Source organism: Eschscholzia californica, unplaced genomic scaffold (genome assembly GCF_041429995.1).
Source record: "Eschscholzia californica isolate CP2 unplaced genomic scaffold, dmEscCali1.0.p SCAF_3, whole genome shotgun sequence".
NCBI classification, from domain to species: Eukaryota; Viridiplantae; Streptophyta; class Magnoliopsida; order Ranunculales; family Papaveraceae; genus Eschscholzia; species Eschscholzia californica.
The window spans coordinates 11,093,209-11,108,685 of NW_028238420.1; the positions used below are offsets into that span (position 1 = coordinate 11,093,209).

Below are 15,477 nucleotides of genomic sequence, written 5' to 3' on the forward strand. Positions count from 1 at the left end.
ATAATTTTGTTATCTTTTCTTCCTATGAAATTCGATTTTTTCACGTTTTAAGTCCAATCAAACAGTAAAAAATCGATGGTCTATTTTCCCATTTCACATGTATCAAACAGACCCTTCATTCGATATAAATTTGTTAATTGAATAAACACGGAAATTTTGTACTTGAAGTTACAGATAATAGGTAGATGAATAAAAAATAATTAACAAAGATGGGAGAAGTATGAGAATATTGAATTTTTTTTTGATGAATAGAATAGTGAAATTGAAAAGACATAACACACTGTTTCTTTATAAAAGGGTAGGAAATGGAAATTAGAGCGGAGAGGGAGAGTTAGAGGGAGAATTAGGGAGAGTTAAGAGTTCGAGTTATATAGAGAGAGAGTTAGAGAGTAAAAAAGCAAAGCCTATTAAATAGGCATGTCATAGCTAATTTGACATTTTCAAATGTCACTTCTACGGGTTCATTACTGTTGGAAACTTAAAAAGAAATTCTTTATTAACCACTAGTACACCATACAACCCTACAACAGTACAAATCTCAAGAATTTTACTTGATTTCTATTTACCATTGTACCGTACATCCTATACCAGTGCAAATTCCAATATTTTTAATTGATCTTTTTTAACCATTGGTTAATATAACGGGCCCCTGGGTAAAGGTGGGCCCTGTGCCACCGCACCGGTGGCACCCCTTTACCCACGGCTCTGACCCATATAATGAACCGATATAACTTTTTTAGAGTTAAAATGATTGAAGTGGTAGGATCATCATGTAAAGAATCTCCAAAACTTATTTTAAAAATCATTTCAACTCTTATCACCTGCCTCCCACTCCTATTTAGGTCTAACGCTGCATGCCACCTTGAAGGATGGGAGGAGTCACGACTTCATTTTGTCTTTCCATGTTACCCTGCCATCCTACAAAAGTTCAATAATTTCAATGAACACGGTTATCATACACATAACGACCTACTCTATATCCGTAAGAATCAAAAAATTGGAAATAGGCGATAGTATAAAATTGGAATCAATAAAAAGATTTGCATATATACCGAGCCACATGTCAAAACCCTTGTTTTTCAACTCCCTATATTCTTGTGTCATTGAGCAGACAATACAAAAAGTATGTGCCAAGCAATCGCAACAACAATTCCCCTCTATCTTGTAGAGTTTTCTCAATTTGGTACGGTAGAAACAAGGTAAAATGCAAGAGCACGTGCATGGGGGCCAAGTCGCCAAGTTTATAAGCACGCAAAGCGCCGCGTTGCATCGACATGCTGCACCATATATTTAACATTAGTTTTTAACTAAATAATGTAGATTACATATTATGAAAAATATATATATACACACTTACATGAAGTTCCTATATCAATTATCTCTGAAGTTAGACCAAATGCAACGCAAGGACACCACAATGTTAAGCAACCTGGAAGAGGATGGATCAGACAAATCGAAACAATTACGAGGAAAGAGATTTATATATATATATATATATATATATATATATATATATATATATATATATATGTATATGTATATTATACAAAATAGAAAGGTTGTGACTGGGAAAAATAAATGTTCCCTTTCGCTGACTGGGATGGCATATGTGGTCCATTTGTTGAGTACATAGAATGTGTTCCTATTCACACAAATCCGGTCTCCAAATTCACATATTTTGATCAAAACCTTTAAATATTTCAGTCTGACTCTTTATTTGTCTTTCAATTTAACGGTTGATTGTATCCTTCTTAAAAAATGATATGGGGGAGCGGGGTTATTTCAGTTTCCCCTTCCACATTTTTTTTCTTTACTTCATTTGACTTTTCACGGGAATGCATCCGAATCTCGTTTTCTTCGTCTTTCGTAAACTGAATCAAATTGATAAATTCATCTATTGCAACCATTCTTCTCCACTTATCTCCCAAAATTAATGGTATCTTTGATCTTCATCTTCTCTAGACCTGCTCTGTTTACTATGTTTGTTTGTTTTAATTTTTAAACATCTTCACACTCTTTATCTAATAGTTTTGTTGTCTCCTACGTTAAGTTTTTGTAATTGATTATTTCATTTTGTTTTCTTTGATGTTGTTTGAGGTGTTATATGAACTTTGTTGAAACTAGGCTTTTAAACCAAATTTGGATTTGGGCCTAATATGAAACGTGTGATTGAATTAAATGTAATATTAAATAGAAGGGGAAATAAAGGAGAATAAGCCTTATGTAATTAATTAAAAAGAGAGTAGAGCTCTTTTGTTTTTCTAGTTCAAGAGTAACTAGTGAGAGAAAGTTTCTTGAGTGAATATTAGTAATGGAGCAAATAGAAGAAATCTATAGGTATGTATCTAAGACTATTATCTAGTTATGAATGTGTTTCTTTTGTTAATGAAAAAACAACAACTAGAGTTTATGTTTGATGAAGATTTGAGATTGAAGGTTAATTAATTTAAGTATATTGTGTTAGATTGTTTATGTTATAGTTGGTATATCTTTCTTAATACAAATCTTATTAAAGAGTTAAAATCATGTAATAGTCCCTGATCTAAACTTTTTAGCCATTAGTCTTGTTTTTCAATTTGTTCTTGCTACATTACTACACCCTCATAGCTCATACTAATAAAAGGTTGTGGCTTTGGGGAATAAAGAATAATCTCTGAGGAATAAATTCTCTAGGGCATCCATGTTTTTTTTGTATATTTTCGGGAGGTTGTGGCTTTGGGGAATAAAGAATAATCTCTGAGGAATAAATTCTCTAGGACATCCATGTTTTTTTTGTATATTTTCGGGAAAATATTTTATTTTAGTCCAAAAACTCACTTGATCAAACATTTCCCCCTAATCTTCATCTTCTTTATCACCTTCACCACAACAACTTCCCACCACCACCATTCCGGCCACCACCATGCCGACCACCATTGCCACCTCTTCTCTTTCTTCTCTTCTCCTCCCTAACTCATCGTTACCCGTTACCCCTCAATCTCTCTACCTCTCTCTCTCTCTCTCTCTCTTTCATTTGAGATCACTCTCATTATTTCTCTCGTTGTAGACACTTCTCTCTGTCGAATCGGTGTCTGTGAAGGAGAGAGAGAGAAACAATGAGAGATCGATTGAGAAATAATGAGAGATTGAGAGAGAAACAATGAGATATCGATTGAGAAACAATGAGAGATTGAGAGAGAAACAATGAGAGATCAAGAGACATAGATAGTGTCAAAGCAATAGAGAGAGATAATAAGATAGACAATGAGAAAATCGAGAAAAAGACTAAGAGAAGAAGGAAAGAATAAGAGAACAAGAGATAGATAGTGCGAGACAGTGGGAGAAAACGATAGAGAGAGAAAGAGAAGAGAGAGAAGAGAAGAGAGAGATAGAGAGACAGGGAGATAGAGAGACAGAGAGTGAGAAGATGAAGGTTAGGGGCAATGTTAGATCAAGACAAATTTTGGACTAAAAAAAATGAGAGATCGATTGAGAAACAATGAGATTGAGAGAGAAACAATGAGAGATCAAGAGACATAGATAGTCAAAGCAATAGAGAGAGAATAAGAGAGAGACAATGACAAAATCGAGAAAGAGACTAAGAGAAGAAGAAGGAAAGAATAAGAGAACAAGAGATAGATGGTGCGAGACAGTGGGAGAAAACGATAGAGAGAGAAATAGAAGAGAGAGAAAGAGAAAAGAGAGATAGGGAGATAGGGAGATAGAGAGACAGAGAGTGAGAAGATGAAGGTTAGGGGCAATGTTAGATCAAGGCAAATTTTGGACTAAAAAAAAATATGCCTTTGAGTCAATATTTATTGACTTAAATCTCTATTCCTCAGAGAACTTTTTTTATTCCTCAAAGCCGGCCTAATAAAATTAGGGGTTATTTTCTAAATAGCCCCCAACTTTGTGACCGGTTTCCTGTCTAGCCCCCTACTTTATCAAAAATACCCAGATGGCCCCCTTTTTAAGATTCCGTTATAACACCGTTAATTAATCATCATTTCGCTCTCCTCCATCTCATCACCTTTGTCTGCCACCTCATCTTCTCGCCATCTCATCGTCTTCCTCGACAAAAGTTGTCGGCCGAGCAATTTTCTTGCCGGCGACCTTCAAACCTAAAAAAACAAATTTATTCATTTTTTCTCTTTCCTCTCTTTCTCTAAAATAATAAAAAAAAAAAAAAAATTCTTTCCTCTCTCTCCCTCCCTCAATAGTCCGGCAAAGATATGTTCCAAGGGGTTTCTTTAATGAGTTTCGTCTACTTTGTATGTATTCATGTACTCCTGTGATGGTGGTGGGTGCAATCGATTGGTGTGGTAACCAGAGAGAATAAAATTGAAAACCCCTTTCTTCCTTTGGTACTCTTGATGATGATGATGATAATGGTGGTGGTAGTGGGTGAATCGGCTAATGGTGGTGGCAGAAAGCAAGGGGAAACCTTATAAAGTGATTTCATAAAACCTTTCTTCCTGATGATGATGGGGTTGATTAGTAGGTGAAATTGACTGATGTCAAATTTATTGTGTGTGTTGATTAAAGTTTATTGATCTGATTTCTAATTATGTTTGGATTGATTTCGGTTTCAAAGATCTATGTTTGCTTGTTTGCTGGTTCAGATCTCTTTGATCATCAATTTCTGATGATGAATTTCTAGGGTTTCTTTCATCTAATCTTCCACCATCAAAGAAATTAGAGAAGAAGAAGAATCACGCTCACGAATCACGATGTATAATTTTCGTATCACGAGTACTAACTATTCCGTCATCACCCACCATTAAACTACTAACATCTTCAAAATTATCATTAGGGATTCACCTATAACTCATTTCATCATCTTCTACTTATTTCATCATCATCTTCTCCAACATCTTCAATCTTATTTACCCTTTGAAGAAACAAAAATTGATGACAAGAAAATATTAATTTTAGGAGGAACTGGTTACTTGGGTCAACATCTATTACTAGGGTTCTTCTATAGTTTCAAAGATGAAAAAAAATTATCATTTGGGATTTAACCATCACTCATCTGTTTATCCTCAACCATTACTTGATGTTATATCTCCTTCAATGGCTTTTCATGTTGATTTACAAACTGGTGAAGGATTTGATATCAGGGTGCTTCTAAAGGCACCTGACCAAACAGCTGTTAGCATCCAAAAATATTGTTGACTCAAGTCAATGATTTTTGACTCGAGGTCTCTATAAGCACCAGTTTTTAATGTGGGTGACGTTCACCTTCGTTTACTTCTTCCATCTTCTTCTTCCAACAAAAAAGGAATCCTAATCAATTCTTCTTCCAAAACAAAACCCTAGAAAAGAGTGCAACATTCTCCGGCAACGGCGACGGCAACGTCTCCGACACCTACCGGCAACATTATCTGGATGTAGAACGTCTCCGACATCAAAAGGATGAAGAAGAATGGCTTAATGGGAAATCATTTGTCACTGAAAAATCTATCGAGAAATAATCAGATAAAGCAAATTCAGACTCTGGTTTTAACACAAATAAACCTACTACTAATCATCAGTTTCCAATACTATTTCCTCCCTTCATCTATAATCCAATGCCTGATCAGAATCCTCCCCAACAAACCAAAATCAGAACCAGTTGCTATCAGCCTCATAGAAGAATCAATGGCGGTGGATTCCTAACACTAAACATGGCCCCAGCAGTTCAAGTTAGATCAGTGATCCCAGTTTGTGCTACCCCACCAATGGTGGTGGATTCATCATCATCATCATCAGAGAATCTACCAAAACAATTAACTCAGCTGAAAGAAGCATCTCCTACATCAATCCCAACTACTGTCTCTATAAGTACAGGACAAAAGACAATAGTAGCTAGTAGCTTAAAGATGAACAATCTACAATTATGAAGAAACTTAATATACTTATCATCGTCTGTTTCAAATCCATAGTTATAAAAGGGAATGCTGTTTTTTTGCTTCATGGGTATTAAATTAAACATTAGACTTTTGGTTTCTGATACCATGGTTTTGTTTCTTCATGTTTCTTATTTACAGAGAATTTTTTTTTCCCTTTCTTTTGATATCTTATTTGAACAACAAAGTCAGAATTTTTTTTTCCCTTTCCTTTGTTTCTCATCAAAGGAATCCTTTTGATGTAGAAGATATGGTTAGGGTCAACAGATAATGGACCGGTGCCTACATACTTGAGTGGTGCCAACAGAGAATAGAGCGGTTGGGCGTGGTGCCAACAGAGATGGATGCTAACAGCTGTTTGGTCAGGTGCCTTTAGAAGCACCCTTGATATCATTTCTACTACATTTGGTCAGGTTTGTATTTCTTAATTCTTAGTTGAATGAGTTCAATTTCTATCTTGTGGGTAATTTGGAAATGAAATCATATGATTTCAGGAACTGACTTATTGGTTACTAGATTTAAGCCCTAATTTTGTATTTGCTACTTTATATGGTCATAATAATCTAGGGTTTTTTATATGGTCGTAATAAACTGGTTCGAAGACCTCGGGGCGAACGGAAACCTCTTCGCCGGAGTATTTAGAGAGAGAAAATGAGGTGAGAAAGGAAGAGAGAGAAAAGGAGATGAAAGATATTTTTTTTAGAGAGAGATGAGAGAGAAAAAAATAAATTTGTTTTTTTTTTAAGTTTGAACGTCGCCGGCCGGAAAATTGGCCGGCCGACGACTTTTGCCGGTGAAGGCGATGAGGTGGCGAGAAGATGACGTGGCAGAGAAAGGTGATGAGATGGTGGAGAGAGAAATGATGACTAGTTAACGGTGTTATAACGAAATCTTAAAAAAGGGGCCATCTGGGTATTTTTGATAAAGTAGGGGGCTAGGCAGGAAACCGGTCACAAAGTTGGAGGCTATTTGGAAAACAGGAAATTGGGCCGGAGGCCCAATTTCTTGTATTTTTTTGTTAAGAAGACAACCCATCTTTTTAACTAGCTAGACCCCAAGTAAGTTATAAAAATAGGCTTGAAGGACATTTTTAAAAGCACCAACTTTTTAAGAGTCAAAAATACCCTTCATTCAATTAGAAATACCTAGTAATAATCTAACTAATAAATTAGGAACTTGAGTTTTTCTTATGAACGAACCGAGTTGGATTGTCGATGCCGATTAGAATTTCTGGGGTTTGAATCGATTTTGGCTATAAGATAAGTTGATGTTTTTAGGTTTTGGTGATTTAATCTATTTGCTTGTTGTTTGAAGAGGCTTTTAAGGGGTTTGATTTAGTTTTTAGTTCTAAATTCTAGAGAGAGAAAGTTTTATATACTTTCAATGGAAGGAGAATTTGATAGTGTTTCAAGGTGTAATCCAACTTCTTCATTGCTTTATTTTCATTGAGTTATGAATGATGGATGACAATTTGTTAGTTTTGATGTTTTTGTTGGGTTTATATGGAAGTTGTGAAAGTATAGTTGATGCAAGCAATGTGTTTGATAAAATGCTTGAAAGAGATGTTGTTGCTTGGAATGCAACGTTAGTTGGTTATACAAGACTTAGGTTGATTGAAATAGCAATAAAGTTGTTAGATGAAATGCCTGTGAGAAATATTTTTTCTTGGATAATCATGATTGGTATTTATGTTCAAATTGAGAATTTCATAAAAGCTTTGGAAGTTTTTCAAAGAAATGTAAAATGATGGTGCTAGAGCTTATAAAATGACTATTATGAATTTGTAGGGGTTTTAGCTAGTTTTTCGATACAACATTCTATTAGACAATATATAATAATTTGTAACAAATTTCATGTTAAATCAATTCAAAAACTAATTTGCAAACCATTTGCATGGCATTGCAAGGTGTTTGCAAGGCTCTGTAAGGTGTTTGCAAGGCTCTGCAAGGTGTTTGCAAGGCTCTGCAAGGTGTTTGCAAGGCTCTGCAAGGTATGTGCAAAGCTTTGCAAGGTGTTCGTAAGGTTGTGCAAGGTATTTGCAAAAGTTATGCAAGGTGTTCGCAAGGCTCTGCAAAGTTTTTGCAAGGCTCTGCAAGGTGTTTGCAAGGCTCTGCAAGGTGTTTGCAAGGCTCTGCAAGGTGTTTGCAAGGCTTTGCAAGGCAGTGCAAAGTGTTTGCAAGGCAGTGCAAGGTATTTTCTTAGACTAGGGTTAGGTTGGTCTTTTTACTGAAATTGAAAATTACATAATTGCCATCAGGGAGGTGAAGCCTAAAAAACTTTGATTCGTATGTTACCCATTTTGTAGGAGGTTTCTTATACTTCTCCAGCGACAAGGTTTACATCCTTCTTTTCAGGACTGCTGTCGAGCCTTTAGAGAAAACTCCTTGTGATAATGTGATTTAAACTCTTGTAAAGTTATAAGATTATCTGCTTGTAAACTATTGCACGAAAATCTGTTTTTGCTTGTTCCCTATCATTCGTAATCTAGAAATGATTGGTTTCTCTGAATATATTTTTTGTTGGCTTGGAAATGGAAAATCTAGACTCCCCATTGTCAAATCATTGAAACGAGACGAAAGATGAAAAAGGGTTTATCGATATTCGTCTTTACTACGCTTAGTGCCAACCTGACATCTCTGTCTCTTTGTTCCTCGGTTCGAGGGGCATGTTACAGTTTAGATGACGTTGGTACAGAGGTGTAAGCTAACACAAAGAAGAAATGAATGGAGTGCCTTTACGTGAGTGGAAATGTGTCTGATGTTAAGCTTTCCAAACGCAACTACGTCATGAATGAAGTGGTAATCTATTTTAATATGCTTGGAAAGAGCACGGCAGATTGAAATTCAAGCTATGTTTTTTCCTCAGGTTGGCTGAATAGAGAATAAACAGATCAGTCTGGGGACGTTGAAGCTCAGCAAGGTTCTGATGAAGAACGAGCTACAATAGGTGTTTTCGAGCTTCAAGATACCAAGGAGCTCCCCAAAACAATGCAATAACCAGTTGTACTTCTTAGAGTATCAAGACACCCTGCCCAATCTAAACGGGAGGCTACCAACTTAGGGATATGCCCGTTGGTGATGGTGCCTCCACAGTCAGATGAGACTGAGGGCCATGCATATATAAATGGTGTTGCATAGCATATGCAATGTTACTGTGATGATGACATCCTCCATGGTTCTGAAAAAGGAGGGGTTAGGAGAGGGATAACCATCAAGCATTGACAGTTTGTTAGCACTAAAATTGTAATAGAACTCAATTTGGTATAAAGTAAATCGGCCTTCTTAAGTAATTCAACTGCATATTTCTTCTGAGGGAGCAGAAAAGCAGATGCAGAGTGTCTAGTGGCTTCATATGTGGAGAAAATGAAGAGTCGGTTGACCATATGTTTTTACGGTGTCCTTCAGTAAAGGAGGTCGTTGAGGAGTAATCCTTCGAGTTCAACATGAGTTTCGCAACTTAGGAACAATAGAGACAAACGTCGAAAGTGTAAAGAATACTATTCATGCTCGGGAACAGTTGGCCTAGACAACACCACTGTAGGGATGGGTAAAGATTAACGTGGATGGGGCATACAAGAGTTTTAAATTTGATGCTGCGTGTGCTGTGGGTCAAGAGATAAATGACCCATTCATGAGGGGAGCGAGAAAGGTTTTATCACCTCGATCACCGAAAGAAAGCTCTTTCCTATTGGGGATAGAAATGACAATGTCAATGGGACTTTGAGACATCTTTATAGAGGGCGACTCGTGGGAACTAGTGAGACAACTTTAATATCCAAAGGGAAAAGTACCATGGCGCATCCGCGACATCATATCGCATCTCAATCACGCGGGAGGTCCACTCGGTTTGTTTTTTGTTTTGTACTTGTGATGATGATGTTGAAAAGTGGTTTCTCGGTTATCTTCCTGATTATCGAGATCTACAGTTATATGATGAATTTTCTTCAAGTTAGTGAGATGTTTTTTGCAATTGAAGGAAATAATCCGAAGTCTAAATTTAGAGTGGGACATTTGATCCCTTTTTAGGGCAAACTTGATATGCCCATATAGGTTTGGATGACCGCGACACTACACGGCTGAGATGATGCGGTGGTAAGGCGCTAATTTTGATGATATCCATGTGTGTATGGTTGTTTGATTATGATGAGTGCATATCTTTTAACACTAACAGATCCTCTGACATATAACAGTTTGTTGGATCTTTGACTCTGTATGACCTTCCATGTCAATATTATTCTTTTTAAACAGAGCAGAGCTCAAGATGTAGAGCTAACTTCTGCTGACCTCCCACTTTGGCTCTCTGACCAGAGCAAAGTTTAGGGGCATAGCTGAGTCAGATCCACCTTCCCTTTTTCCTCGAGGTAGTAAAACGGTAAAGGTGCCGAGGTGATTGATGCAAACCTTCTTATTTTGTTTTCGACTTAAGTAGAGCTTTTGGGTAAAAGTGACTCGGATCTACCTCTTTCTGTGCCTTTTGACCAGCATAAGGTTTAGGTCCCTAAGAGACTCATGCTGACATCTCATGACCGGACTCAAGTAGCAAGGTTTCGTCTTATCCTCGGCAGTCTCAACGAGGATCTGCTCTCGTTTGCAACTTTGGTCAATTTGTTTATTTCTTGACGTGGTCAAAGCTGAACGATATTTGGCTCAGCTGTAATGTCGCAACAATAAACTGCTTATGTTTTTTCTATTTTTTTGTTGCAAAATTAGCTGCTTATGCTAGTATTAATTAAGTCATATGGAATGTTTCTGGAATGAGACACTTATTGCATTGTGAATACTCTCACTAGTGATCTTTGAACCTAACGGAAACTTGCTTATTGTACAAATAAAAAGAAGTTCCATGACACCATAAAGTTGAGTAAGCTTCATTCTTCATAGACTATGAATCATAGTCCAAAGTAACCATGTATCTTTAACATTAGGCACAAAATCAGCATTCTTGAATAAAATCTCTCACTTTTCTTTTACAATCTTGTATACATATAACAATAATTATCACACATTTTGCGGTCTTTCTTTTATTGAAATTAGATATAAATAAAACAAACGACAGGTATCTGAAATAGAATTGGGAGAAAATGTTTAAAGTGGCCCATATAAATTAACTGATAGTATAATTTTTTTTAAGCTTTGAAATGATTGAAGTGGCTGGATCATCAAGTAATGAACCTCTGAAAATTATTTAAAATATCATTTCAACTCTTGCCACCCTAGACATGTCTCCCTCTCCTATTTCATTTATGTATTACCCTCAACAATCTTTCCCGTCTACCGTTGCATACCACCTTCAATGATGGGGGGATTCACGACCTCATTTTGTCTTTCCATATTACCATGCCATCCTACAAAAATTAATAATTTCAATCAACGCCATTGTCATATAGTGATATACATAACGACGTGCTCAAGAATCTAAAAATTTAAAATAAGGTTGATAGTTCATAGTTAAAATCAATAAAAGATTTGCATACATACCGAGCCACATGTCGAAACCCTTCTTTTCCAACTCTCTATATTCTTGGGTCATTGCGCATACACTACAAAAAGTATGTGTCAAGCAATCGCAACAATTATCCCCCTCTATTTTGTAGAGTCTCCTCAATTTGGTACGATAGAAACAAGAGTATATGCAAGGACAACCAGTCAACATTGCTATAAGCACGTATAGTGCTCCGTTCGATCCACAAGCTGCACCATATATATAACATTAGATTTTTTGTAAATAATGTAGATTATATTTTATGAATATATATACAAAAACTAACATGAGGATCCTCTATCAACTATCTCGGATGTTTGACCAAACGTAACGCAAGGGCACCACCATGTTAAGCAACCTGTAAAAGGATCCATCAGCCAAATTGAAACATATATTTATATAAATAAAGGGAGAGAAGGGGTACATACAATTGCCACAATCATCAAAACAATCACAAAGTCCAGTAGACCAAGGCACCAATGCTTCTTGATTAGTTTGAGATATTGAAAATGGTGGTGGTGGATGACTTTGAAAGTGAGTTGGAGGTTTATCGGAAGAGAATTGGTTTGGGGAACTTACGGGAATACCGGTGGCGGGTGGAGGTGGATATGATGGTGTAGAATCGGTGGGAGCAGAAGGGTAAGAAGAAGAAGATTGCCTTGTCATATTGAGAGATGATCCTCTTCTAACTCAAGACAAATGAGGAGAGAGAGAATAGTACATCTTGGGTTATTAGTTTGGTGGGGATTTTATAGAAGAAAGAAGGAAGTGGGAAAGAAATGGTCTGTCATTTATTAGACTATTAGAGTTTCATATTATTAACTGGGTAGATAAACCCATTGACTTATTCACGAATTTATAAAAGATCAAAGAATATTGTTCATCAAATTGAAGAAAGAGACGTGTAGCTGCTTTAATTATCTAAGGGAGTTGATTTCTATTTAGGAAGTCTGCTTAGCGGCGTCAAGGAGACCAGATATAGAGCAGACACCTTTCTCCTTTAAAATGCAATTATATGATCATAAAATAATATGAAACTCGAGCCCCGTTATTGGATTCATCCTCAACTTTATTTATACAAGTTAGAAACTTACAAACATAGAAAGAGAATCAAATGATAAACATAAATTAGATTGGATGTACAATAAGAAAAATATAATGTTATTTGGCCCGACAAAAAGTGGTCTGAATGGCCCGACAAGATCAAATTTGCACATTACATCAACAATTAGGCCTTGTCAGGCCATTTGAGCCCTTTTTTTGGTCAAGTTGAAGGAGATATCTTTTCATATGAAGGAGATGTCATTTGACCAAGATGACAATGCGCTTAATTTGTCAGATAGGACAATGATGACTTTATCCAAAAGATCATCTAGTCCGGTCGATTTAGAGATCGTAATACTTAGCTAGAAGCTAACTACGATTGTCGGATCACTAATGGGTTGCACCAAAGAGTGACGGCTTGATTGGAGAGATAAAACTAGAGGGAACGGTGTTAAAAGAGTGGATTATATCTCCTTCAACAGAGACCCGAAGAGTGACGGCCCAAAGAGGTTCGGATGAGATCCAGAGATATAGAAGAAACCGCGCCTGAAACAGAGGCCCTGATCAACGAGAAGGGCCCGACTATATCGTGGCAGCTATGGTTATGGGGTGGCCAGACCAAGCCCACTAATGGGACTGTCCTGGCCGGCCACTTAAAGGAGTCCCAGATGGGACATAACTTCCATATGGGAATCCAACTTAGAAAAGGTTTCTCAGTCTTATCTTTGCTGGAGTTTTTAGGAATCCTAATTCAAATGGGATTCTAGTTTTAGGGTTCTCTATATAAGGACTAATGTTAGAACAGAATTTTCTCAAGAGAAAATCTATCTCTACAACATCAAGTAGAGAAAGAGATTTTAGAAAAAAAACTCAGATTTTATCTATCTAGCAAAGAAGAAGGGTTTGTGGTCTCAACCTCTCGATAAAGTCCTAGGTGACTCTAAAGGCTGAAGATCAAGTCGATTGCTCGGGTGTCTCAAGTAGAGGAGTTGCTATTTGGAGTCTCATCTTATGGGATAAAGGCACAGATTTAGTTACAGGGAAAGCGATTCAGGTAAATCTTTATCCCGTTCTAGTTCATCTTTAGTTCTTGCATGTGATCCTCGAAACTAGTACTAGACGTCTAAGATTCCGCTTATAACACTAGGTAACACCAAATCCCAACACAAATGGCATTTTCAACAATGAAAATATATCAAGAATGGAAAACAGTATGGGACTCTTATAGAGTTCCACCGGCAATACTATCCATATTACCCTCCCGTATATCGGATGAAGATTTCAACCGAAGTTTCAATTTGGGGCAGACTTCTTGAAGTCAAACGCTGCCAAGGCTTTTGGTAAGCATATATGTCATTTTGTCATGCGAAGTGTTAATGTGGAGATGATCATTCGCTACCTTCTCACAAACAAAGTGATAGTATGGGGAAATATGCTTTGATCTCCCACAGAAAACTAAATTTCCACTTAATAAAATAGCATTCATGTTTTTTTTAATAGAATATAACACTCTTGTTATAACACAAGATGAAAGCATGCTAAGAGAGAGTGACTCCTCTCGAAGAACAAAGGTAATCCGGGTAGCATCTACATTAGTAGTTGCAACTACAATATTATAGTTCAATACTGGAACGAGATACCGTGGGTTGCTTTTAGCACTCTAAGTAACAACTTGGAGCCTGAGATACCGTGGGTTGCTTTTAGCACTCTAAGTAATAACTTGGAGCCTAAGAAGACAGAAAATTCGGTAGTAAATCGTCGAGTATAAAGGCAACCAGCCCAATCAACATTTGAGTAAGCAATTAAAGTGAAGAGGAAGAGTCCTGATATAACTGCGAAGCCACATGAATCGACCCTTTATATATGTAATGAATAATGTGTTTTACTACCCAAAAGTGCGCAATGGTGGGGCATGTATAAACTGACAAACAACATTAATCGAATAAGTCAAGTCTGGTTGTATTAACGTGTTAAATGTTGAAGGGAATCGACAATCGATAAAAAATAGGATCATAAAAGAGATGAGATGGTTTGACCATCTATTTTCAAAATCTTAAGAATATTGTAGAATACCTTTATTATATCTATATCTATATATATAATGATATTCAAATGTTTGAATCCATCTAATTTTATCAAAATAATTGGTCAAGCTGTACTCTAAAACTAAAAAAAGACTAAAACTAGGGAGCAAAGCATAAATAATTGGACAAATGTTCACATAGTTTAGTTTCTATCTATCTATAATCATTCTATATATATAGATGCTATCTATCTATAATAAATATTGGTAGAATACCTGTATGATAGTGATGAATCCAGATTTTATTTTTTAGAAACTCAGAGTCAAATATGAGACCTGTGCTTATTTGTTTTACTAAGTCATGAATGTTTCTTTCAACAAAAAAAAAGTCATGAATGTTTGATAATGTTGGTTGCCAATGCCTAGACTAATATACATTTTGAATGTTTCTTCTTATTTTTGTCCTAGAATTATTATTATTTGACTCCGTATACTTGCGGGGTATAAATTCTTTTTGGGCTTATCAACCTCTTACCGTGCTTTTTGACCAGCACAGGTTTAGGTGCCAAAGAGACTCATGCTGACATTCCATGTTCGGACTCTATCCACCTCCTTGGCGGTCTCAACAAGGATATGCTCTCGTTTGCGACCTTAGTCAATTAGTTAATTTCTTGACGTGGTCAAAGTTGGCCAATATTTGACTCAGTTGTAATGTCGCAGCAATTAGGTGCTTAGGTTTTCTTTTGCTGCAAAATTAGTATTAAAAAAGTAATAAAATTATATGGATATGTTTCCAGAATGAGCCACCTTTTTGTGTTGTGAATACTCTCACTAGTGATCTTTGAAGCTAATGGAATCCTTCTTATTGAACAAATAAAAAGAAGTTCCATGACACTATTAAGTTGAATAAGCTTCATTCTTCACCATCTATGAATCAGTTCAAAGTAACCATCTATCTTAAACACTGGGCACAAAATCAACAGTCTTGAATAAAATCTCTCACTTTTTTTTCTTACAATTTTGAAAAACATAAAACAAAGCAATATACATAAAACAATCATC

At 36.3% G+C, this 15,477-nt stretch overlaps 1 protein-coding gene across 2 annotated transcripts in view; it reads right to left on the minus strand.

The window, feature by feature from the left end:
* Positions 1 to 12,088, minus strand: part of LOC147548372 (protein PLANT CADMIUM RESISTANCE 2-like) — a 34,103-nt gene extending 22,015 nt beyond the window's left edge. Inside the window, exons 1-4 of one of the 2 annotated variants that reach the window (XR_015238007.1) lie at positions 11,777 to 12,088; positions 11,635 to 11,706; positions 11,345 to 11,557; positions 10,869 to 11,211 (exon numbers count right to left, since the gene is read on the minus strand). Coding sequence is in view for 1 of the 2 variants with exons in the window: in XM_086670290.1 (XP_086526416.1) it covers positions 11,138 to 11,211; positions 11,345 to 11,557; positions 11,635 to 11,706; positions 11,777 to 12,014 (597 nt within the window). In the remaining variant the exon portion in view is untranslated. Of the gene's footprint in view, positions 1 to 10,790; positions 11,212 to 11,344; positions 11,558 to 11,634; positions 11,707 to 11,776 lie in introns of those variants that run through there. The other variant, XM_086670290.1, reaches the window with a different exon arrangement.
* Between the last annotated feature and the right edge of the window lie 3,389 nt (positions 12,089 to 15,477).